Source organism: Pholis gunnellus, assembly GCF_910591455.1.
Source record: "Pholis gunnellus genome assembly, chromosome: 2".
Taxonomy (NCBI): Eukaryota; Metazoa; Chordata; class Actinopteri; order Perciformes; family Pholidae; genus Pholis; species Pholis gunnellus.
In genome coordinates this window covers 3933884-3959835 of record NC_136536.1, presented here as the reverse complement: position 1 = coordinate 3959835, position 25952 = coordinate 3933884, and the positions used below count along the sequence as shown (strand labels likewise).

General features: G+C 43.3%; 2 protein-coding genes across 2 annotated transcripts; one reads left to right on the top strand and one right to left on the bottom strand.

Moving 5' to 3' along the window:
- The first annotated feature begins 1780 nt into the window (after positions 1–1780).
- Positions 1781–11144, top strand: LOC306711701 (uncharacterized protein). The gene is made up of 7 exons (XM_079180717.1): positions 1781–2121; positions 3211–3288; positions 3392–3495; positions 3618–3796; positions 5994–6052; positions 8478–8627; positions 9741–11144. The coding sequence occupies exons 1-7, from the start codon at positions 2083–2085 to the stop codon at positions 9921–9923; spliced, it is 792 nt and encodes a 263-aa protein (XP_079036843.1). The 5' UTR covers positions 1781–2082; the 3' UTR covers positions 9924–11144.
- A 3205-nt stretch (positions 11145–14349) lies between these two features.
- On the bottom strand, positions 14350–24835 carry LOC306711525 (prickle-like protein 2; the record flags this gene model as incomplete). Its single annotated transcript, XM_079180498.1, has 8 exons — positions 14350–15308; positions 15689–16469; positions 16582–16736; positions 17385–17571; positions 18533–18736; positions 19751–19888; positions 20017–20130; positions 24704–24835. 8 exons carry the CDS (start codon positions 24833–24835, stop codon positions 14350–14352), a joined length of 2670 nt encoding a protein of 889 aa, XP_079036624.1.
- Positions 24836–25952: the final 1117 nt, after the last annotated feature.

Genomic DNA, 25952 nt, shown 5'->3' with positions numbered 1-25952 from the left:
AGGAGGAAGTGAGATGGGTGGAGACAGTGGGTGGAGAGAGCAACACTACACCTCTGTGAGGGATGTCAGCATGTTCTTTAAGGTGAAGTTACTGTTCCTGAAGTCAAGTGTCAAATGTTTTTTCTATTTTTTTGTCATATACTTATGAGTTGATTTTACCAACATTGGACATTTGTGTGTATTATGTCTTTAGTTCTATTCACAAGTATTACCTGGGGGACTCTGGAAGTTTGTAATAATTACGGAGGTTGTTTGTGAAATCTACCATGTCCGTAATTTGTCAAGTCAAAAACTCCACCACAAATGAGCGACCATATTTAGCCGAACACAGAGGTCCGGTCAAAACATGGGTCCCGTGCAAATTGCTTTCTTCTTCTTTCTTTTTTTTTGGCCAGTTTTCTTGTTTTTTTTCTCACTTGTTTGTGTTCCAGAATTAATAAATAAAAACTTCTTGGGTGCAATTCCAGGAGGCTCATCTCGCTACACAGCATTGAGGCTTTTGTGACACATAGGCCTATATAATATAATAATATTCATAATATTAAATGTAAATATCATATAGTATATTATTTTTTCATATAAGTGGATGCTACGTAGAGCCTTGACAACATATCTGAGGGATAATGTCAGGCAATTTGAGTAAAATAAAGATTTATCCCGTGCGAATGCGCCACATGAAACACAAACACAAGGTGTAATTTCAAAGTGACACGAGGTCGCCCGATAATACCGGTCCCGTCAGTGGAATCGTATCGCGATGACGTCATATATCAAGTTATCATGATACACAATTACGTCATCTAGGTGCATGCTAATTTCAATTTCTAAAATGATCTGATCAAACTCAGTTCAATCAAACTATTCTCTGTAATCTGATTACTCTGTATTTGTGTGCATGCCTGTAAACATAGTCAAAGTATAGTATAGTATGTTTTTCTATGATTTCACTGTATGTTCATTTTGCACTAAAATGATCTATATTGTGGCCATGTTGCCCAGCCCCTATTCCAACATATGACATAGCTAAGTTATGTCTTTGAAACATATTGCATCAATGAGCATCACTGCTGACGTGTTGCATCAGTCTGTTGTCATATACAAAATTACGTTAAAATGGCACAAAGCTGAAAATGTCAGCATGTTTCAGTAGTTTATTGTTTAATCTCTAGTCTAAAGGGAGCATTGTGTGTGGGTATAAAACACCAAGGCCTTTGATGCCCAGGTAATGAGAACTGGCTGGTTTTATTGCTCATTAGGTGATAATTTATGGGCAATCTGTCAAACTTGACACTGAAAACAAAACGGATCGTTCCATTTGTATTCTTATATGTAAGAGATATATTTCATGGGGTTCCCCAACTGTGGTCTGGGGGCCATCTTAAGTCCTTCAGGATATCCTTGAAGAAACTCAGTAACAATAATTACTTTTATTTAGTTTCACTCACAGGAGACAGAAAGGATGAGGTTGACTGTTGGGTGTGTAAGACATTATTAAAGTAATTTATATATATATATATATATTTGGGGGGTGAAACGCTTATTTTGTAGTTTCCAGTAAACAGTTTGAACTAAAAAAAGAGGAATATACTCTCAATGCAAAGTAAACTGCGGGTAAAAACACCTTTACGTAGACGACAGCTGCCTGTCACCCGCAGCCTGCATGTAAATCAGGTGTGAACAGGTGTGACGGAAAGACATAAGGACTGCGCTTGCGTGTTGTCAGGAGAAGAAGAAAAAGGCTCGCTTCTGTTTTCGGTTTGATCAGCCTTTATGACCGCAGTCTGAACCTGATTGGGTGGCTGCTGAAAAGGGAAGTAAACGAAAGCAACAACATGTTGCTTATCTTCCAGCAGGAAACCAGAGAAAGAGCAGCTCGTTTGTCGACAACGCGAGATATTCCTTTTAAAAGTGAGACAATAAACCTCGCGGCGACACAGAACATGTAAATAGTTCACTCTCCGGTTGTAACGAAGACGTTTAACGCGCAGAACCTCACGCGCTTCCTGGTTTTCTGGCCTCTTCGAGCTCCAGAGAGAAAGTAAAGTCCGCGTGACATAAAAACTACGGATCAGACAGACGGAGATGGATCCCACGCGACCGCAGGACACGCAGCAAAGCAAGGTAAAAGAAAAAAGAAACATTTCGAGCGAACAGCGACGCGAAACTGACAGTTTGCGTCTCGAGTGCGTCATGTTGCACTTTGACCAAATAGATCTACTTTTAAAATGTCAAAGACATTCAAAATGGAGCTGAATCATGAAACTGAAGACACCAACGAGACCTCTCATGATGATCAATGATGACAGGTTATTAGAATAACACCACAGGAGGTTTAAAAAGTGGCGTCAGAGACACATGAGGGCTCCACTGAGTAATAGTACTAACAATACTTTTTATTTTACTACGATATTCACTCATAAGACACTCCATCATGACAGTAATGTGAGGTTGGCTATGGTTTGGGCAGCATGCATCACTCTCTCCTCTGAGAATAAATGAAGCTCCTGATACTCAGAAGTTACAACAACTATGCAAATTAAAGTTCCCCGGGATTTAAATACCCGAGGCTCCAATACACAGTTTAAAAAGATCCTGTGTACTTTTGAAACAAACACTAAAACATCTGCAACAGCGATGTGTCTGCATTAGTTGGGTTTTTGTTTGTGTTGCTCCACCAAACTTCATAAAGTTACCACATGTTTATTTGACGTGTCCAGAATAAATTGGTGAAACTGAGCTTTGTCAACTTTGTCCTGAAGATCTCTGGTTGTGCTACATTTTATTCAATGTTACGATATTTTTATTGATTGCAACAAGCGGTTTGTTTCCTTATGAAATTCATCTCTCTGTTATTTTTGTAATTTGTCTGTGAAATGTTAGAGATAGTGAAAAAAGTCTCGGAGTCCACGGTGACGTCTTTTTACTGGTTTTGTCAATTCAGAAAATTCAACATTAAATTAAATGAAAAAAATTAACATACACATTACATTCAAATGTATTGATAATGTCTTAAAAGTGATTGTTATAGGAAGTCAAGTCTTGTTCTAAACACAAATAATCACATGAACGATTAATGGACGTATTATTGATCTAAATAGTTGCCAATCATTTTCCTAATCCCCTAATTGTTTGAGCCCTAACTATAATCAAACACTACCTGTACTGCAGCACCGTAATAACTGTGATTAACGCGGTGCTTTGTTTCCTCAGGGCTCCATGTTGCGGCACAGGGAACACGGTGACGAGCCTGTCGACAAGCGGCCCCCCGACGGCCCGACGTCTCCCACTGTAGGTGCACTTCCTGTTCTCAGGTGTCACGACTCAAAATGAACTTTATTATTGTTCTGCACTCTCTTCTCTTGTGAAAACCGTTTCCCTCGTGTCGATACAGGACTCGAAGAGGCTGATCAGAAGAGTGCGGAGTCCGTCCAGACCGAGGGCCTGGCTGTCCAATTCCTACAAGCCCAAGTTTGGAGGGCGATTCCACAGAAATCAGTAAGACTGACGGGTCGGGAACAGGCAGCACTTCCTCACAACCGTTACCTGTAAAATATTGATGACGAGGTGACTCTGAAAGCTTTCTTTTTTTTCTTTCTCCCCTCTCTCCAATGCTGCAGGTTTCCACGGGAGGACCACTCGTTCTACAAACCCGGCTTCGCCAACCAGAGGTACCACCACTTCAACCCCCACGGTTACTTCCACCGGAGAGATCATTTCCAGCCCAAACTTCACCACAAGGAGCGGTACGAGCAGAGAGAGAGCGCCGATGGAAGTTCCCCTCCGAAGCAGAACAACGGTGAGTTCAAAAGTCTGTGAAAACAACAGTGATGGAAGGAAAAAGCACGGGTGGAAATAATGTAGTTAATGATGGCTGAATTCCATTAATGTTATTTGTAAACTTGTCAAAAATGTGTCCGTGGAAAAGACTTATTGCTGGAAAAAAAGCCCAATAAATATTCATTTTATTTCACCAAAACCTTGGTTCATGACGATCAAAGCGATACATTTCCCCCTGCTGAAATAGTTTACCATCTACTTGCAGCATATCAACACACACAGCTTGGAAACGTATGATAGATAAGAGTTGCTGTGGTCCAACTGTTCGTTAAGCAGACTTTACCGGCAGCCATAAGGTCTCCCTATTGTTCCGCCGCTGCTCTCGTGGCGGAATGGGAGCAAATCCCTGCAGCCAGCCTCCAGATATCTTGTGGAAAGTCTTCCCAGAAGAGTGGAGGGGCCATAAAACCACCGGAGACTCCAGGAAGCGATTAGACCCGGCTGCCAAGAAGTAGTCTGGCCCCTTCATACGGCCATAAAAACAAGCCATAACGTGTTAATGATTGAGCTATAAAGGTGCTGGTCGGCAGATTTTTCTTTCTGTTTGACAAAACCAGGCCAGTCTTTAAGCTAAGCTAACCTTTATATTGATCGTAGCATAAGAGAGTGCTCTCAATCTTCTCATCAAGAAATGTCAAACTATTCTTTTAGTGCCCATGTTTTTGTGTGTGTTTTTATTTCTATGGTGTATGAATCTATGAGTGGCAAGGAGTTTTTCAGCTTTACCATACAAAGCACTGAATCTATCCTGAATGTACTCTGCCACACACACACACACACACACACACACACACACACACACACACACACACACACACACACACACACACACACACACACACACACACACACACACACACACACACACACACACACACACACACACACACACACACACACACACACACACACACGTGCAGTAGCTATACTCAATAACAAAAGCACACACACACGAATATATAATTCAGTTAATACAACCCAAACAGAACATTTATCATTGATTCACATAAACAAACAATCCCCCGACACACTCCCAACAAAAAACAGCATAAATGTTCATGTTATTGTTGCCACCTCCTGTGCATACATACTTAATAATAATAATAAATATTGCACTCTACAAGCGTCCCGGTATCACCGTGCACTTCATCACATGACCATCGGGTGGCAGTGTAGGCAAGCAGAGGCACACGCGTGCACATCTTCATGGAACACTTCGCATTAGCGATATTTGGAGGGCATCCTGCTCTCCGCGGTATCTGGTGGTCGGTAGGTAGTCGCACTCTGGATGCAACGAAACCAGCGTTACATAATGCCGACCTCCTAAGAAGCCTTTCCTGCACTCTATAGATGGATCATGTGGTGATGTGGTGCAGTATAGTACAAGCACTGTACATTATGTGTCCAACCTCCGACTCATTAGAGACTTGAGCATTACCTCATCGTTTGTCATGTGGGAGTCTGGAAGTAAACAGGAAGGGTTTATTGTTGCCACCACGTTTCCTGGCTTTTAACACAAACTGTGAATGTTTTTGTTGATGTTTTCCCGGGATGAAGTGGTCTGTTGTGTTGTTCTAAACAGACTGAGCTGTTGGTACTGTATGTTTTTATCTTCTCTCTAGCACCATGGCACTGTATCCGTGCGCACACTGCAGCACTGTGGAGGTGTGTGTTTGTGTATGTGTGAGTGTGGAACAGGTTTTTTTGTGTGCCTGAGTGATGGTGCGATGATGGTGACTCATCGCTGGTTTGTGTGTATATGAGGGAGAGAGAGAGAGAGAGAGAGTGATACTAGCCAGCAGTATATAATGAGCCAAAACCAAACTATTGCTTCACATAAGAACACTGCGGTCCAATATTACAAATTCCCAAATATCAGCAGATTCCAATGAAAGATGTGTATTGATTTGTTGGACCCAGATCATTGCAAGAAAAAAAAAAGTCTTAACAGGAGGCTGAAGATAAAGGAAGCGAGTAATAAGAGGGCTTTAACCATCAATGCTGGTCTAAAGATGCACCTATAGGTGCTGTATGTACTTAAGGTATATAGAAACACAAGCCATCTCTTCTTTCTCTTGTTGGGTTGACTGTGTATGTGTGTGTGTGTGTGTGTGTGTGTGTGTGTATGTGTGTGTGTGTGTGTGTGTTTTTTCCAGCTACCAGACCTTTCGTACCCAGATCCTCTTCCAGCAGAGACAAGGACATGCAGTTCATTGTAAGTTTACAAGCAGAAAACCTGCTTCCCCCTTCTGCTTTTCCATTTTGTTAAAAGTGGTCCACCAATCCTTTAACATCTTCCAAAATGTCCACGTGAAGCCCAGTCTGAGTGTTTAATTGTGATGTGATTTAAAGAGACTGACAGCTAAAACCAAATAAGAACATTTGGATGAAAACGCAATTTTCCAACCTAATAAAACATGGCTTAAAAAAAGGGCCGTAATTAAGGATTATTTTCATAATCAATAAATCAGCTGATTTATTCCAGGCTAGCCTTCCTTAAGAGAAGCGCTGACATCTTCACATGTCTGGTTTCGTTCAACCGACTCTCCAAACCAAAGATTCAATGACATAAAAGCAGCGCGCACGTTCTGAAGCCAGAGAATGTTTACTGTTATTGTTTGAAAAATGAATTAATCAATCATCAAGATAGTAGCAGATTATTCTTTTTCTGCTTATTGATTCATCCCCTAATTGTTCTAGTAATATTATATTGTGTGTGTGTGTATATATATTACATGCTAAGGTAGATGTGTGCTTCTCTTTGTTGATTAGACGTGAGCTCATAGCAGAGAATGACTTGACTCTTATGCAAACAGCCCAGGTGCTGCAGGAAAAGGGCTGAAATCAAATGATCGCATACATTTCTAGGCTGACCTAATCACAGCGAGGAGCAGAGCAGCACATGATGAATCACCGCCGGTCACTGCTGCAGTGGAGTTAAAGTGAAGAGAGCGAGAGGAATCCAAGAACGATTAGCTCGTCTCAGAGTTTCATTATTTTCCCCGGCGTTAATAGATCCGAGCGGTTGATAATGCGCTGCAGGTTTACCTCCAAGGTGCGATGTGTGGCGTTATGTCTTTTGATAGGATGACTAACAGCAGCTAAATGCATGTTAGTCATTAATGTTTCCGGATGCTGCGCGTCACTAACGCCACAGTAATGTTGATGAATGTTATCTCGTGTGATTTGTTGTCTAGATTTGTCAAAATATTACCACAGTTACCATGATACAGACTTGTTTTCATGTGCAGCATTTCTGTTTTATGGTGCTACTTTCTAATAAGATTCTATATGTATGCTTTTTAGATTATTAGTAAGTACTTAGAACTTGTATTCACTTTGATGGCTAGTCAGGCAGTTAGTACCTTTTTACCCTTTTTATCAATGATTTAATAACTGCAGACTTGATGCTTGTTAGAAGGTAAGATACGAAGTGTGTCATTCAATTGGCGGAAACGACACAACAGCTTCCGCCGTTTAAGCTAAGATTATCATCTTGTTGGCTAACAGTTTCCTATTTACACATTCGGCAGACACAGAGCAACATTAGCATTAATATAGAGTCGTATTTCTGCCCACTTGATGAGTGTAAGCCCAATATCCGCTCCTTCTTTTTGCTCTGTTTTTGGTCTCCACCAACTCCTGAGGGAAAAATCTGATACTTTATTTGCTAAATGCTCCACTGTGACCAGCAGCTGGTTGAAAGCAGTTGTTGCATCTGGAAGTGAAACTGATTAAATTGGCGAGAGGGAACCAAAGCAGTTCAGTTTTTCATAACCAGGCCTCTCAATTATGAACACGGGATTTAAAAACCATTATTAAGGCCAATTAACCCTTTGCTAAACCTCCTCCCTGGAGCCTCCCTAGCATCGGCCAGCTCCGACCGGGGTCCGACAACTACCGGGCTCTGCTCCATAGACTCTCATTAAAGGTCTCACATTTCTTTCATCTTCAGGCTGGTTTAGTGGATTTGGAGCTCGTCGTGGTTAAATGTTGTGTAATAGTGAAGCTTGTTACCCGGAGAGGTTTGAAGGAGATATATATATGTTTCTATTTAAAAACCTGTGGAGCTAACATTTGGAGAGTACATTAGCACATCATTAACCAACGTTAGCACTTCAATGCTACGTTAGCTACTGAAGGTACACTGAATGTTTACACATGCTGCTTTTGCTTTTTATTGATTGTTAACAGTGAATAAAGAGGAAGAGTGTTGCTCCTTAGTTTCATTGCCTTCTGTCTGGATCTCCAGGTGATGTGGTGGTTCACTTTTACTCTGTGATCTGTAGCTTTAGCTTCTATCTTTTATCTATTTAACCTGTTTTCACTGCTGAACCAGTTTGACATCCTGGATATTTACCTTAAACACATAGTATAGACCCTCCAGGCTGCTTCTCTCTGAAATCACTTTATTGTTCTTTCAAATAAATAGATATTTCTTGAGGGAGTGTAGTTAGTGACCGTGTGGGCTCCATGGTAGCTCTGACAGCTTGACGGAGTAGCAGCCATTTATAAAGTCATTGTAAACTATGACTTAGAGTTGACATGTGGAGCTTCTCTTTACTCATCTTCTGTTCATTAGTGGTTTTGGCAAACTGTACTAAGTTCCAGCTGTGGTTTCATTTTTCTTTTTGTTTCAGAACGACAGGAACCAAAGCAGGGAGAGAGATCACTCGGGGACTAAAAGCAAAGAAAGGGAACGAAGCAGAGACGGGGAGCTTCCTTCAACTGCGAGCCAGACGGCAACGCGAGACAGAGCCATCCAACAGAAGAGGAAAGAGATAGATGAGGTAGAGGAGGGTCATTACATAAACACACACCTTGGGAGAAGGGTTAGTTATGAAGAGGAGAGATAAGACAAGCTGGGATTAGAGAAAGAGGAAAAGATCTTGGAAAGTGCCGAGAGACGTGAGACAAGATTTTGTTTTTGAAATGCTGAGTCTGAGGCAACACGAGTGTCATTATTGTCTTCACTTTGCGAGCCCCGACAAAGACGGGAGAGAGAGAGAGAGAGAGAGAGAGAGAGAGAGAGAGAGAGAGAGAGAGAGAGAGAGAGAGAGAGAGAGAGAGAGAGAGAGAGAGAGAGAGAGAGAGAGAGAGAGAGAGAGAGAGAGAGAGAGAGAGAGAGAGAGAGAGAGAGAGAGAGAGAGAGAGAGAGAGAGAGAGAGAGAGAGAGAGAGAGAGTTGCAGGGTTATTATAGAGGCATTGCAGCAGCAGATGTATTTTCTACACAGACTTTGGGTTTATGGAGTTGAGCAGAAGTTATTATTCGACCCTGCAGGCACTCTTAGAGAGTATTATAAGATATCTTAAGAAGTCTTATCATCAGACAGGCACAGGAAATAGTGTCCAATCAAACACCACAATGCCTACCCAGGGTTCCAGCTCTTCAGATTCAGGGTCCCCCAGAGCTGAACCCTTCCAAACATCCATTCCTGCCTATGACCATGAAGGTTCTCAAGGATGTAGACCATGGGGGCTGTGTGTCGCCATTGTCAGCGGACTGTGCAAACCTTTTCATGAAAGCTTTGCTTTGTATGTTTTTCATCGACTGTGGATCTGCAGGACGGAGTCCAAAATAGATCTTTTTTTCCTAAGGGGACATTAAAAGTTCATCTTATCTCATCCTATTGTGAGAAAATAGAGTCTGGCAACAGGTAGCCGATGCAAAAATGTCCACAAAACTCTGAATACAGGCACACTGGATACTCGTGAACAGTCTGCATGTGAGCGATGTTAATCCATTCAGTGGTAATTGGAAACGCATGACAAGACTTCTCACTCTGCTCCCTTCCTCTCCCTCCAACACTTCCTCTTCTGTTCGTCCATCCATCCCCCCCCTCACTTTCCCCCCCCTTCTACCCATTTGTCCTCAAATCCCTGATGTGCATGTGTCTTGCAGGTGTACTATCAGGAATGTGAAATGTTTGGCCTCGTGGCAAAGATGCTGATAGCAAAGGATCCCACCCTGGAGCGCCCCATCCAGTCCGCGCTGCAGGAGAACCTCAAGGACATCGGCAAGCGCTGCGTGGAGGGCATGGAGAAGTTTATAGAGGACTATGACTCCGCGGAGCCGTCTCACTAGTCAGAGACACACACACGGTCTTCTTAGCTTTGATCCTACTGGTAATATTTTATAACGTAAATTATTTTTTTAATACTATTTCACGTGATTAAACGCTGCTTTTGTTGTCATCTCCGCCAGGGGAATCATGTGATCTCTCTCGTGTGTGCATCTCTGTGTCTGTCGGCGGCTAATCTCACATTCTGCTGCAGCAAACCGAATAATATTTTTGGGGGGGTATTTTATTGCCTGCATGCTCGAGGACCCCCTCGTGGTTGCGGTGACTCGCGCCTTTCTCAAAGCACCTTTTCATTGCCTGTTTGACAGCCATTGAGTGACTGCTGACTCCTTACTCGCTACTCTTAAATAACTCCTGGCCACAAGGAGCTGCAAGTGATAAAACAGCTGAAGTGCATCGCCGCCGGCGGATCGGGCAGGTCAGGTCATAAAAATTAACATTCTAATTAATAGCAAATGGGTTGCAGATGGGTAAAATAATACATCATTTATGAGGAAATTATTACTTACATTCTCTGAAATGTGAACATAGCAGAGCTGCTGTGAGACGGTCTTTAGTTCGGCTGCTTAAACGTCCCACGTTATTACAATTACTGAAAGCAGCATTCTCTAACCATTTAAGTATATTGCTGAAGAAAACACTCCTAGGCCTACACCAGTAGCCCACATTATATCATTTAAAAAGCAACATAGCCTACAGGGAAACGTTCATGCAGGGCTTTCTTAATCAGAGGAAATAATGAATGTGGATTGGTGGCAGGTGGATGATTATGAGCACACACGGATTCGGATTTCGTCAGACGATCTTTGTCGCTAACGACTCAGTTGACAATTGTGGGTTGTATTCATTCATTCAAATATTACAGCAGTGGTTGTTGCAGACACACCTGGCGGAGATCAACGCTCTACTGAATGCACCTTTCTAGATAGTTTTTTTGTGTTTTCCTGTAGAAGTAATACGTTTGTACATTGTTTTCTGCCGCCTGGGCAAAGCTGCTCCTCTGTGCTCGGCCTCACGGTGAGCATCACTCGCGAAAAAAATGTAATGTAAACTTTTGACTGTGATGTTGAGATTTGATGATTATGATACAATTATACACTGGTTGTTTTGCTTAAATGGTGCTTATGACAAAGTCAAATTAATGTTGACATGCTTATTTTTTTATCATTTATATTTCAATGATTTCATTTTGTCTACAGCATATTAAACATGTGGTTAAAATATTTTCTGTGATTTATTCATGGCTGTACGGGCAAGAAAACATCAAGTCATAGCATGAATACATGAATAAGTCAGTAGGTGAGTAGGACCTGTCAGTAGGGTTTAAGTGTTTGTAGAATGAGGAAGAAGTCCTTTTGATGTTTGACCTAAAGCCCGACAGACACATCAGCATGGCCGATATTGGCTTATTATAGAAATATCGATATCGGCGTAAATGTCAGCCGGTGACAGGAAATTGCAGCACAGAAATGTCAAAGATGTGTTTGAGGTTATTCAGGAACACACCAGACTATATAATAAATATATATATTTTACACAGGGGTCCTATTCGCCCTGTGAAAACCTCCGCACAATGTCTTCTGTGGCTCTGGAGGAGCTCAGTCAAGCCTTAAAATATAACCCTGATGATGTCACAGTGATGTCATCGTGGTTATTTGGGCTCAGGCGTGGGGGCTATAAATCTATGACAGAAAGCCTGCATCACAAACCGGAGGTGTGGAGAGAAAGATGCGTGTTCACCAAGCATGCAGGGTCTAATGAAAGATGCTATCCTGTAGGACACAACAACTTTAACAATTTTAGGTATCCTGATAAAAATGTGTTTATCTTAAGAAAGAAATCCTGGAGGATGTATTGTTAACAGGTTTATTTTCTGGTTTTGATGCCCGTATTGGCCTGGTAAGTAAAATTGCTACTGTCAAAAGCCGCTGACAATTATATTGATTTTCAAAGATTCAATACAGATGTTGGTCCCCCACTTCAGTCCAGACTGAAACAACTATTGGATGGATTGCCATGCATTTAGTGCAGATATCCATTGTAACCAGAGGATGACTCTTACTCTCTTTGGTTCGTATCCCTCTAGCTTTGTCATACGGTCCAAATGTCCAATATATGGTTTACGTTAAAATACCGGCAAAAGTAATGACATTCCCATCAGACTCCTCTGTACTTGGTGGTTAGTGCTTTCTTTGCACCTGGAGCAGCTCTTCCATTTGCCTTGATCATCGGATTAAAAACTTGACTGCATTCCATTTAGGTGAGCCAGTTTCAGGCGCCTGGTGTTGTGAATGCCGGCTCACTGGAGCGTTTGCTGGAACTGAGCCACTGTTTATGTTACCCGCCATAAGCCGGCTTTTTGCCGTATTACGTGTAGTTGTCCGGCAGATTAAATCCTCAATGGCCAAAGTGTCTGTTGGGAAATATGCCAAATATATAAATGATTAAATTAATGGCATATAAAATAGCCTAACTGGATGCTCGCCAAGATGCAGTGTCGACAGCATGGGGTACGGCGGGTTAAAATTCATCACGGCATGTAAAAGGGTCATTAGGGAATTCTGGGAAATTTATCCCGACTGGGCAAAGTTGGGGAAGATTGTCAGCACAATTCCTGCGTTAGGTGCCTGCCTTTGTGCGCGGCAGACTGGAGAGCAAACAGTTTATGAAAGGCTAAACACCAACAAATATGGATTAAAGCAGAATATTGAGATAAAAAAACGTTGTGAATTTTAGAAATGGTTACATCTATCTTTTCTCAATAAATTGAACAACGCTCTTAAGTCATTGGACATGTCTGGATCACACGAGTCAGAGACAATCATACACAGCCACCACTGTAATCTAAATCCACCAATACTAGTAATATTACTGTGTCCTGATCTTTATCTGCAGCCATGTGGAAACACCAGCTTTAAACAGTACACATGCAAAAGAACAACTGTGCAGAACGTTTTGAATGTCTTAAGAGTTGATTTTGTTGTTGCAGGAACTTTGTCTTTTTGTGTTTTATTGCTGTTTAAATGTTTGCTATTAAATGGTTATCTAAAACATGTCTGGTAGTTGTTCTATTTGGCCAGAATTAACGGCTATTTAAATTGAATCCTGAACTGAGCCACCGTGTTGATGAAATGTTTCCTCTGTGCTTTTCCTGCCATGGCCAGTGCAGCGTCTGCAGTTTACAGTAAATGTGTGGCTGCAGTGTGGATCTGGGACACGGCAAGTGTCACTCAAGCCGACCAATCAGAACAACTTCTGAACTTTGCTGGTTGTTCATTGAAGTACACTTTATTTTCTGTATGAGACGACAACAACAAATCAACATGCAAGTCTCCCTATCTCTACATCATGTTATACAAATAATGATTCTTTAGTTACAAAATATATAAATATTTAAGACCATATGTACAGAACATTTACATTACTACATCCATTACTTTAATAAGTTTATTACTATATATACATTTAACAGGTATTCTTTAATATTCTCATCATTATTATTTGCATTGTTATTATTATTGTTAGCAGTATTATTATAATTCTTAATCATCTAAGGGTAACTCTCAAAAAAACAAAGCATGTTGCAGAAGAGAAAACGGGACCATACCTGACGTCACTGTGCCTGAATGGTCGAGGAGCAGAGGCCGTCCGGCGCTCTGTCCTCGGTGAAGCATGGAGAGCTGGCTATGTAGAGCACGAAGTTCAACAGACTCTTTGTACAAGGTGATAACAGGGGCTGGCGAGCCCACACTATATTCCAGCAGCATTTGGATTCCACTGAGGTAAACAATGACATAGCTTGGAATCTAGCACGTAACTTTCACGACCCCCAACACAATTTCTGGTTTGTCCACATGGAACACGTTTTTACCGCAAGGGGGGCTCGATCACTGAGCCGCGACGTGAACAGTCAGATGGTTTTCAGATCCTCTTTTTTTTTCAAACTGTAAAGGAGTTGTTCTCTCATAACATGGATTCACGCACAGACACGCACACACACATACACACACACATACACTGTGTAAATTTATCTTGACCACGGTATATTTAGTAGTCAAATTCATCAGCGCGTCCTGGTACCATCAGAGGAGTTGATCTCTTTCATTGTAAACATTTCTGTTGTGTAAGCCAGCTGAGCTTCCTCTTAGGATTAGATCATTCTGTGTAGGTGTACACAAACACTACCCGGTGTAGAGTTGTGTAGGCTCACAAGCACACAAAAAAAAATAGGCCTTTTCTCTCTTCAACCCCAACACACACACACACACACACACACACACAAACACTATTCACTCTCGCTGTCAGCTGTCTCACTCTCACCTTCCCACTCCCTCTGTTCCACCTCTTTGTTGCTTTAACCGTCTCCGTACCTCTCTCTCATCTCTTTCACTCTCCTGCTCATCCCTCGCCCTTTCTTTTGCTCCATATCTAAGAAATTATGCAGTTTTTGCTCTTCCTCCTTTGGCGGTTGTGCAGCTGGCCATGAATCGGTCCGTGCATTGGTCCGTGATGGGCAGCTATCCCAGAGGGGCTGTAGCGATGGCGCAGCTCCTCGTTGTTGATGTAGCAAAGCTGCACGGGCCGCGGGATTGGCTCACCCAGGAAATAACCCTCATCCGCCTCTGACTCGGAGGACGAGGAGCAGCTGGAGCACCAGGGGTCAGCGGCCTCCGTGTGTCCGTCGCCCCAGCATTGCCCGCCCAGCCCCACAGGTTGCCAGCCAGCGTTCTGCAGGGTGAGATCAGAAGTGGTGCGAGGGCAGGGTCGTTGGGGCTGCTGCCTGTACCCGCCTGGGTCGAGACCAAACAACTCCCGAGCGGCGTTCCCGGCGGGGAAGCGATCGTAATCCTCCTGGACGCGGCGGTAGGGCGGCTCTACCATTTGAGCGGGCCGGTCCGCCACCAGGTGCAAGGCGTTGTCAGAGCGGGAGCGGCGAGAGCGTTTGTGGTGGCGGCCGCTGCGGTGCTGCCCATTACCGTGGTTTCCACGGTGGTGTTTGCGGCGTCTCGGTTGCGGCTGCGGTTGCTGCGACGCCACGGGTTCCTGCCCGTTGATGCGCCGGCGGGGCATCCTGTCGCTCATGGGAGCCATCCGCAGGTTCCCGCTGCTGCCCATCACCCCGACGCGACCTTTGCCGTCGAAGCCCAGCGGCTGCGGGCCGTCCCAGTACTGCAGCGGGTAGCCGACTCTCAGCGGCGCGTACATGTTGTTGTTGTAGGGGCGAGAGGAGGACAGCGACTCTGTGCTGTGGAACTGGACCGAGGAGCTGAGGGTGCCCATGTTGCTCTTTTCAGACACATTCACACCGGAGTCTTTACTCAGGTCGGGCATGGAGAACCTAGACAGATGCTCCTGGCGCTTGCTGACCCCGTCCAGAGAGTTACCCGCTAGAATCAGAAATCACATGTCACATTTTCATACAGTTTGCCATTATATCTCATTGCACCGTACTAGGGCTGCCCCCTCTTAGTCGATTTCAACATATTGGTCGTTTTTGTCGTAGTCGACTAAGATTTCTTGAGTTGATTAGTCCTTTTTTAATGTATTTTCATGCTAAATTACTTATTTACAAGAAACGTATGTGCACATATCTGGTAGACACAAGATTTGAAGTGATGCTTTTGTGTGATTATTTGAGGAGAAACTCAGTTTTACAGATATGGTGATTAAAAACATGCCGATAAAATCTCATGTGTGTTTGTCAACTAAGATTTTTCTTTGGTGGAGGACAGCCCTGCACCGTACTGTGTCATTTACGTCACCATACCTGTAGCATTGGACATAGTGATGGAATCCGTGGATCCACGAGGAGTCTGTTCTAGAGGGGCGAGGGGCTCGTTGAAGCTCATGGCATTGATGGGGTTCCTCCTGGTCAGCGGGGGTCTGCCGTCTCTCTGGAATCCATGCAGGCTGATGCTCCTCTTGTCAGAGAAGCCCTGGTTCTGGCTGGACATCTCATTGAAGCTCATCTGGGTGCGCAGCTTGTTGGGCCTGAACTCATCCTGGCTGTGGTGGGTCCAGTTCTCATTAAAGGAGTGGCCCCTCAGAGCAGCCATGGGGGTCCTCTTGGCGTTGCCCGGTTCCTTGCCCCAGGAGTCGGGCCTCTTCCCTGGGTTGGCAGCGGTCTGAGCTGGAGGATGAGCGTTTGCGTTGGGATTGTAGCCCTGCCTGGGGTTACACTGAGCCAGCAGATGTATAGGTGCCGGTGTGGGAGAGGGTTCCCGCTGGGGGCCCTCATAGGCAGCGGGGACGTAGGGGTCGTCCCGGCTCATCCACACCTGGTTAAGGCTCGGGGCACGGCTCGGAGTGCGGCTGGGCGTACGGTTCGGTGTCCTGCTCGGGGTCTGGCTAGACGAGAGGCTCAAGCGGTCCATCTGAACAGAGAGGGGATCAACTTCAGCAGACAGACGGTCGGGCATGGGCGGAGGAGCCGACTGGCGGGGCTCGGCACTCCGCCGCTCCTTCTTGCCAATCTTTGTGCTGTGGCGGGATTCACGGGAACGGGCGCTTTGGAAGGCCGAGTCTGAGGAGTCAGACTCATCTGGATCCTGAACAGAGATAAGTACAATTATTATATGTGAAAAATACAGTTTAAAGTATAAAAAGCCTTTTTAAAATATATAACGATTCAATAGTATAATCATATTTTTGGTTACACACCTGTCCGGCACTGCAGGACCGTGAGCAGAAGATCTGCCCCTGTTTTGGCAGGAAGGGGCGGCCCAACAGAGAACGCTTGCACCGGGCACAGCAGAAACACTCCTCGGTTGCATGCCAGTGCTGCCCATCATACGTCATCTGTCCTTGGTCAATACCTTTTGTGAGATGGGGGGGGGAACAACCATTATTTTTACAACATTGCAATACCAGAAGCGAGTTTATCAGTAAAATGCACAAGCAGTCTAGCATTAACTGCTTAAAAATGGTAATGTGATGGCAGTTATCTCTAATACTACTGTAAAAATGTTACTCTACAAAGTCTGTGTGCGGCTAATGAACACAGTCCACAGTCTGATTTCAGCCATTAGCCAGCAGGTTAAGCTCAGATATATCATTTTGTGCTGTAAAGAGTAAAAATAAAAATGCATTAACAGAGCTTTTTTGCTGCCTAAAGCAACCATTTGTGATTCTTTGCCCATACACGATCGCTCGATATGTAAGATAGACCGAATACATTTCACCAGCTCCGCTCCCCAGCTAGGGGAAGTAATCATCTTTCACAGCTCCCATCTGGATTCAACATGGGAGCATCCTCTGTAACACTTTCACTGTTACTGAAGCTTGGGATGATAATAACCATCCACATCTCACTGCACTGGCTCCGCCTCTCCACAGCTGTGGCTCACAGAGCTGATAAATGGCGAATAAATGGCTGATAGAAGTTTTCTATGGTGTTAGTGGAAGAAAAATATATCCATGTGTTTTGGTAACAGTTCATATATGTAATTAAACAAGTGCAGTACCTATGTGCTCTCCACACGCGTCGCAGTACTCTGCATAAAGGGACTCGAAGCAGTTGCAGCAGTGAGGCCGTCCGTCCTTCATGATGTAGCGCTGGCCGCCGAGGGTGGTCTGGCACTCGTAGCAGCAGAAGTGCTTCATGTGCCAGTGTCTGCCCTCTGCCTCAGTGCATTCATCAGCAAAGATTATCTGCATGACCAAGACATTACGTTCATCAGCGAGGATATTCAACACAGAGATCAGCTGCAGACTTATTACGAAGATGAAGCTTTAGTGCTGCTGAAGAAGCAAAATCATATTGGGCGAGGATGGTGTTTGGGGTACCTCAGGGCTCCATCCTTGGCCCGTTATTATTTTCATAATATCTTATGTGTTTTCCCTGTACAACAAAAGTGTTTCCTAAACATTTTTGCCCTATGACCCCTTGCAACCCCTGGTCCTACACGTTCTCATCCCAACTCGTCACATATTGTCTCTCGGTCAGGACCATTGGTGTCACTTTTCTAACCTTCTTGGTAACCCAGCGAGTCAAACTATGACCCTTTACCCTTTACGTATGTCAGTGGCTTGTCTGCTATTCCACCAAATTTGGATAGTTTTAGAGATTAGATAATAATATGAGAAATCCCTAAAAATAACATTGGGTTTCCTATTAATCCAATAACACTGAGGATCTCCATGCCATTAAAACTAGATGTTGCTAATTTCTAAGCTTCAAATGAATCCAAAATTATTGTTAAAAACAATTCTCACCAATATCAACAGCTGGCATAAATCCTGGTGTCTTAGTGGTCTCAGTCCTATTATGAGTGTAGGAAAATCTAATCATTTGTGGCAAATACCCCCCTCACACACACACACACACACACACACACTTTATACTTTAAGTAAACAAACCTTGGCAGACTGGAATTAGTGCAGAGCACTGTGGCCAGAGTTATTATTATTACTATTATTATTATTGTTGACTATCATCTCAGGCCAGCTTGCCTCACATCACGGTTAGAAAACAAGCAGACTGTCTGAGACATGACAAGAATACTGAGACATCTTTTCTCTCCAGACCAGTTTCAACCACATCCAAGTCTCTGAGCTATGACCCATTCAGCCATTTCCAACCCTGAAGGGCTCGAGGCCCAGACAGGCGCACCTCATCACAGGCACAGCAGCGGGGCTTCAGCCTCTCGGCATGGTGCCGGCCACAGAGGATCTTGCCGTCCTGGTAGAAGTAGATGAGATCCACCAACAGCTCCTCGCACATGCTGCAGACAAAGCAATGAGGGTGCCAGCATTTTCCATGACCCGCCCTCGCCGCAAAAACCACAATGTCCCCTCCGTTTATTTGACCGCCGCACTGTAGGAGAGGAGAGAGGGAAGGAAAGGAAGGAGAGGAGAGAGGGAAGGAAAGGATATTAGATGAGAGAAAAGGGAACGTAAGTAAATGATAGGAAACAATAAGAAAGGAAAGGGAAGGAGAGACGAGAGGGGAAGGAGAAGAGATAAGGCAAGAGGGAATGAAAGGAAGTTAGATGAGAGGATAAGAGAGAAAGGAAAAGGAAAGGAGATTAGAGTAGTGGAAATAATAAGAGGAGAGGAAATGAAAGGAGAGATGAGAGGAAAGGTAAAGAAGGAGATAAGACGTGAAGTAATAACAGGAAAGGAGATTAGAGGAAAAGAGAAAAATAGAAAAAGAAAGGAGATGAGAGGGAAAGAAAGGGAATTAGAAGAGAGGAAAATGAAAGAAGAAAAAAGAAAAGGAGATGAGATGACAGGGAAACGATAAGAGAGGAGAGGAAAGAACAGGAGATGAGAAGAGACAAGAGGAAAGAAAAGGGAAGGACAGGACAGACGAGAAAAGAGGTAAAGAAAGGAAGGAGAGGAGAGAAGGCGAGAGGGATTGAAAGGAAATTAGAGGAGAAGTAAGGAAAGAAAAGGAAAGGAGATGAGAAGAGAAAAGAGGAAAAAAGAAAGTAGTTGAGGGAAAACAATAGAAAAGGAGAGAGGAGAGGAGAGGTAAAGAAAGGAAGGCGATAAAGTAGGGTTGGCAGAAGAGGCAGAGAAAGAATACAAACTAAGATGTGGAGAGGGAGGGTGAGGAGATGGTGTTTGAAATAATATATGATCTCTTCAAGATTTGAATGTTTTCTACTTTATATCTTTTCCATCTATCTGATGAGACATCAAACAGAAGCCTCGGCGAGCACAACCGAGAGTTCAATATGAAAAATGGGCTGAATTTTACAGATGGAATAGAAGATGCAATATCTTCAGACAGAGAGAACCCTTAAATGCTGCTTTGTTGTCCTTTCATATCTTCAATGAGTGAAATGGAGGACAAGCGGAAAGAAAAGTGGCCGTTGCTTTGTACCTTGTCACAGATGGCCCCGTTCATGGTGGGGGGGAAAGGACGGATGTTGCCTCTGCCCAAGTTGTCCTTCTTCCGTTGGTTGCTGAAGAGCTTGAGCTCTCGTTTCTCCTCCTCATCCAACCCGTTACAATAACGCACCTGAACAACACGGTTCATCATCAGGCGTCATCGTAAGAAAAAAACCCACAATGCTTCTGAAAGTTATCACAAAGATAAACGTGTAAAAATGAGAAGTTTTCCGTGCTGTTTAAAAAAACAGTTTTTACCTCATTGTCATGCGGTGGCAGCTGGTGAAGAAGCTGTTTGATGCGGTGTTTCTCTCCAGGGCTGTTTATATAAGGGACCTTCTCTTCTGGTAAGGAGTTATAATACTGATGCACCTGAAACACAAAGCATCAGATATGTGGGGACGCTCACATATTAAACCTGCACTCACTGATGTTTTTGGCCACTTGGGGGGTGAAGTGGAAAACAAGCTGCAAAATAACCACTGACATAATATCGCCTAATAAAGTTGTTAGCAGCATTAGCATTCACTTCAAGTTTCTGGCCACATGATGAAGGTAGTACTATGAGATAAATAGCTATTTAGCTGCTAAATGCTCCACTAGTGCTACGTTCCATTTTCACTGAACAGCCGATAAACGCAGTCAGAATGAACCAAAACAGTTCATTTGCAGCTGGGAGATCAAAACAATAAGCTAAAAAGATGCTCACAAAGACACCATTTACATACAAGTCGTCATGTGATCCATTATTGATATAGAAATATTGATTTCAGCCACTAAAGAGCAGACTTACGCAGTGGTAACCGAGTCATTGTGTGTCCATTATGCTAGTTAAAGGTGGGAAAGTTTACATAATATACATTAATTTATGCTAACTAACCCAACTAATTGAATCTGAAATGACTTTCAGATGAATTCATCGTGGTTTTCATGTCAATAAACTTGTTTTTGCTTTGCCCTCCATCATCCCAGCCCTTCGAAACTAGTTTCTGGGATACAAAGTGTGTCACAATGAGCTCTGTGCTGCTGCTGCTGCTGCTGCTGCTGCTGCAGACACAACCTTGAACAGCTGATATTCACGTTGCTCTAAGTGAAATCTCCACGCTGGCGTTGCAGGAGGCGTTCACCGTGCAGTAGGACTCCGTATCTTTCGGCCTGAACCTCCTTTTTGTATTTGCACATAAGTGGGTGAAACTGAGAAAACCTTGATTGGTGTTTGAGAAGTAAACACTCAAAGAATGGAAAAGCAATCTTGTCACTTGTGTCTGATTTTCTGCAAAATAGCAATTGACACAAAGTGGTCTGCTGTTCAGTGCAGTGTAAAGATCTATTTTGCTGAGGTTGTTGTGATCCAATTTACATAATCAGTGGGGTGGAAAGGAAGTGCGTCTGTGTGTGCTGCCCCTTAGATTCATTATAACCCACACACTTGTTTCATTCTACGCTGTGGAGGGTGACACCGAGCCTTATGCAGGTGTGCAAGTCAGGGTCGCTGGGATTTTCTCCAGAATCTGCCTCTTCAAGAGAGGAGAGCTTAGACTGAAAGGAGCAGGTAAACATTAATGGACAAGTACAAATATATCACTGAATATTTACTCTCATACCGCATTCTTCTTTGTTGTCTAGCAGGCTGCAGAAAAACACTTTGACTTCCTGTGTTTTGAGCTCAAACATGTAAATGCGTCGTTATCGTGGCAGAGCGGAAAACCGAGAGCAGATATTTTTTTCACGAGCACAAAGAAGAAGCCAGAGTGTGAGGAAAAAGGGCTGAAGATGGCTAAATCTGTGCAAGCAGTAATATATCTGAGCGCAAGCATACGGTTTGAGCAGAGACGGAGCAAATCTGAGTGCAAGCAGGAGATTTCTGAGGATGAGGACAGAAGTTTGAGGGACGTGAAATCAATATTAATGCTCTCAAATTCAAAGAACACACTCTTGAATACAGACGGGAAGAAGAAAAAAACCTCCATATACCTGAAACTAATGATTATTTTCTTTATCGATTAATTCAATAATTGTGTTTGTCTGGTGAAAAATGCCCATTGCAATTTCCCAAAGTTCAATTTGGCATCTTCATATTGATGATTTTTTTTCCCAACTTAATGTGCAATTCATTTTTTGCTATTTTTGTTTAGAGAAAGAATTCAAAAAAGATGAATTGATAATGGAAAATTGTTGCCATTTAATTTAACATTGATTGACGACTTTTTCTAACACAGTTAGAAATTGTTTCCGAGATGGTCAGTAGTGAACTGTGGAATGTAGCTTGAGTTGTGACAGCTCAATGAACTGTACCAAAGGAAACCATGGTTTGTCTTTTAAAATAATTAATTAATGACATTGTGCAGAGAGAAACCTGAAGTGACAGGCTTAAAGACCGTCACATTGAAGCGCATTAATAAAAAAGGAAAAAGCAACAGGCAGCTACAATTGCCTGCACCCCCTGTAGGATGAGAGAGAATGCAGCCTCTTTCAGCATCCTGTCAAGATGGCTGACTGGAGAAAATGACTGTTATCAGCTCAGCCCGTCATCTGTTAACAGAGCCCCTCGGAGCGCTGCCCTTACTAAATAAAGACAGGAGTGTTCCTGCCCAATACAGCCGAACAGAGCTGTGCACATCGTATGTCAGAACTTACAAAAACAACGGACAAAAACTTCAAATATCTTCCTCTGGATGTTGCACAAACTGATTACATTAGCTTGGTCACGCACGCAATTAAAAGGCATTTAAACTGCAAATGAGTCCTGACAGGGAATTGTGAAACCTGGATGCATAAACACATTGCCACACATTTCCAATTAGATTCATCCAAACATTCACCGACTCAAATTACTTCCATTCCTCTGGGTTTGAATTTGCCAGGATACACTACCAGGACTAATTTGAGGCTTAAATTCATTAAATGAAAAAAATAACGGTATGTTAACAGTGACAAAAGTGAGATTTTTCTCTCATATTTATGGAGAAATGTTGTAATCATCTGCTTGATGGTGATCGGGGAGACTGCGTATTGCTTTATGTGAAATGGGTCCACATACATGTTTGAATAAGTAAAAGGTTTATTAATACGTAATTGCATATTGTGATAACAGAGAATCCGAGACAAAACTTGATTTAATCTGTTCTCCAGATCAGCTAATCTGTCTGCGGTTCCTTTTCATGATGCCGGCTATGGTTGTCATTCTGTCTGACTGTGAACTTGCTTCCTACACACTGTCAGCTTTAACACTGACAGCTGAAAAATGTCCTTACAGTTATTCTTCCAAGAAACGCCTGACAGTCTCAGTGATTTGTATGCCAACCCCTGCCCTTCCCTCCTCCCGCTCCCGTCAACTCAAACAGACTAAAACACCATGAAGGGGACTTTAAAAAACAATAATGATACATTGTCTTGTTTTCAGATCAGTGGATTTCCCGTCTCAGGATTATATAGGCAGATGCCACGGATACTTAATCGTCCAAATAATTGAATTCTTCTGACCGATTCGGTTCAATTTGATTCGGTCTGGCTATGCCAGATAAAGAAAGTAAGCACGAGCTAATGAAGCACTTAAGAGCGACGGGAAGAGTGTGTCAACCAGAGGTAGAAGCAACCAAATACATTTACTCTCGTTACTGCAACAAAGTTTTGTGTAGTGTGTTTTAATATTTTTAAAAGTAACTTTGCTTTTTTTCACAAATAGTCTATAGCAGGCTTATTTCACTACATTTCCAGTCACATTAAAAAAAGCCTTTATAAACTGTGTGAGAAATAAACAGAGAAAAAGGAGATAAATCAGCAGCTGCAGAGGAGAAGCTTCGGGTGTTTCTGCGGACGCACGAGGGCGGAGCTCCACGTTCAGACAGGTGACACTCCGGAAACGATCAGACACTTCAGACGCGAGTCAATTAAGGGTGAATTAAGGGTGAATTTGGAAGAGCGCAGTGGGACCACAGAGACCGAATGGACTGGTTTTAACTGGGACAGAGAGGCCGAGCGGACTGGTTACACCATGCTTCAATGAGCCAGTGGAGACGACGAAGAAGCGGATTGTGGAGGACTCCGCGGTGCTTAAAGACTCACAGGGTGCCGCTCAGACCACATCAGACAGGTGAGTAGCCTCGAACAACGCAACACTAATCTCTGTTGCCTAGCGACATAGTGGCGTGTGCGCGCTGCGCAGTGTGCGAGGAACTGCGCAGTCTCTATATACTTTCCTGTAATATGTCTGTGTGTGTGTGTGTGTCTGTGTGTTTGTCTGCAAACGCTCTGGAGTTGTCTGTTTTGGTGATGATTTATTCTGCTGTTGATTCTAAAAGACGTTTCATGAGCAGTGCTGTCCAGAGCTCGTTTTACTGTCAATCATTTCTGTTTAACTGTCTGAGTTTTGTCTCTTTTTCTGGTTGATTCTTGTGAAGGAGGCCACGCTGAGGAATAATATATTTATTATTGATAATCAGTTGTATGCACAGACTGCAGAGTGCCTGTCTGTTGGTTTTGGACACACAAATTGAGATTGAATGCAATCTTTTATGTTATATAAACGGTCCTTTCATGTATTCTCTGTAAGATATTCTTCTCCCCGTCTGTGTGTGTGTGTGTGTGTGTGTGTGTGTGTGTGTAAGCTTCTCTGTGCTTTCTTGACACAGCCGGGCGCCTGCCATTTAGTGCATCTTGTAGTACATGTGAGAGTGCATGTGAGCATGCCCCGCTGGCTGGCTTGTGGCCACCCGTCTTGCACTGCACTCATACGGCGGTTATGCGCAGGTTACCGCTGGTACCCCCCTTTTTTTTATATAAGGCAGTAACGTTTACTCAGAGTACATTTTCTACCTACCTATTTTTTACTCATACTTAAGTACAATTACTTTGACTTGTGTGCAATATACTGTTATACTCTCTCCACCTCTGGTGCGACTTGAATATCTGTGACTTGAAAGGGACGATCGTGGAGCTCGTGTACCTGCTCAGGACTAAGGCCGGGGGGGACCCAGGCGTACTCCTCCAGCGCACATCCAGAGTCATCATCAGAGGTGGAGTTCCTCTGGAAGTCGTACATCAGCTTGGTGATGGTCTTCTCCATCTCCAGAGACATGGCTGTCACAACATGCTCCTCTACACAAACCGCTTCAGTGGACACAGGTTTTCCTGTTGAGGAAGCAGACAAGAGAGTGAGTCAGAGAGGAAAATGCAAATAAAAGAGGGAGAGTACGCAGAGTGAGCAAAGGGAGGCGAAACAAAGAAGTGAAGTCTTATTATTCTTCTTATTGGTATTCCAGGCTATATGTGGAACCTGCAGATTTAGATGCACCGATGGTAAACACCAGGTGCACCTGGGCTGTAGAAAGAAAACAAAAGAATCGTACTTTTCTGTCTTGCATATTCACTGGAAAAAGACATCAATGATCCAGATCTTCATGTAAAATGCATTCAAGGTGTCTAGTGGCTCCGTGAGGCTTTACTTGATGTTTTGAATGCTAACGTCAGCATACCAACATGTATGTTAATTTAACGTGCTAGCATGTTGAGTAGCATTGAACACAAGCTGAGGTTTTGTGGGAATAACATTTGTTTTGCAGGTATTTAATCATAAGACGTATTGGACACATTTTAATGCTGACCTGATGATGGTAGTGGATGGAAAGTTAAGATCTCCATAGTTATTGTAATTCATCCTGAGGTCATCATGAATGTCTGTACCAAATTTTATGACAGTCCACAAGTGAGGAGATCACCAAAGTCATTGAGATTCATCCTCTGGGAACATCTCATGACAATCCATCCAATATCAGACAGATCCCTGGAGCCACGAACAAATTACTCATCCAGATTCATGAAATCATAGCACTTTATATTAAAAAAAAGAAAATCAAAAAGATCTATACGAACAATGCAGTTTCAAGAGTTATGTTGTCAGCAGAGGCGGCTCTCTCTGCATTCACTGCTTTACTTGAATGAATAGATAAGAGATCGATTCAAGTCTTCTCCTCCTTCTTTCTGCCTGACTGGAGAACAGCTGCACACATTAATGACACATGAATAATTAACGGGAGAAGGTATCGCCTCCATCACCGAAATATGAAAATGAAATGCAACTCGTTTTCAAAGGCAACCAGAAAACTTAGTGAGCCAGCAACGAGAGCAACAACGGGTTCTGTTTACATCTCATGGCTTGTTATTCTGTAAGCTGATGAACAGAGAGATATTAAAGT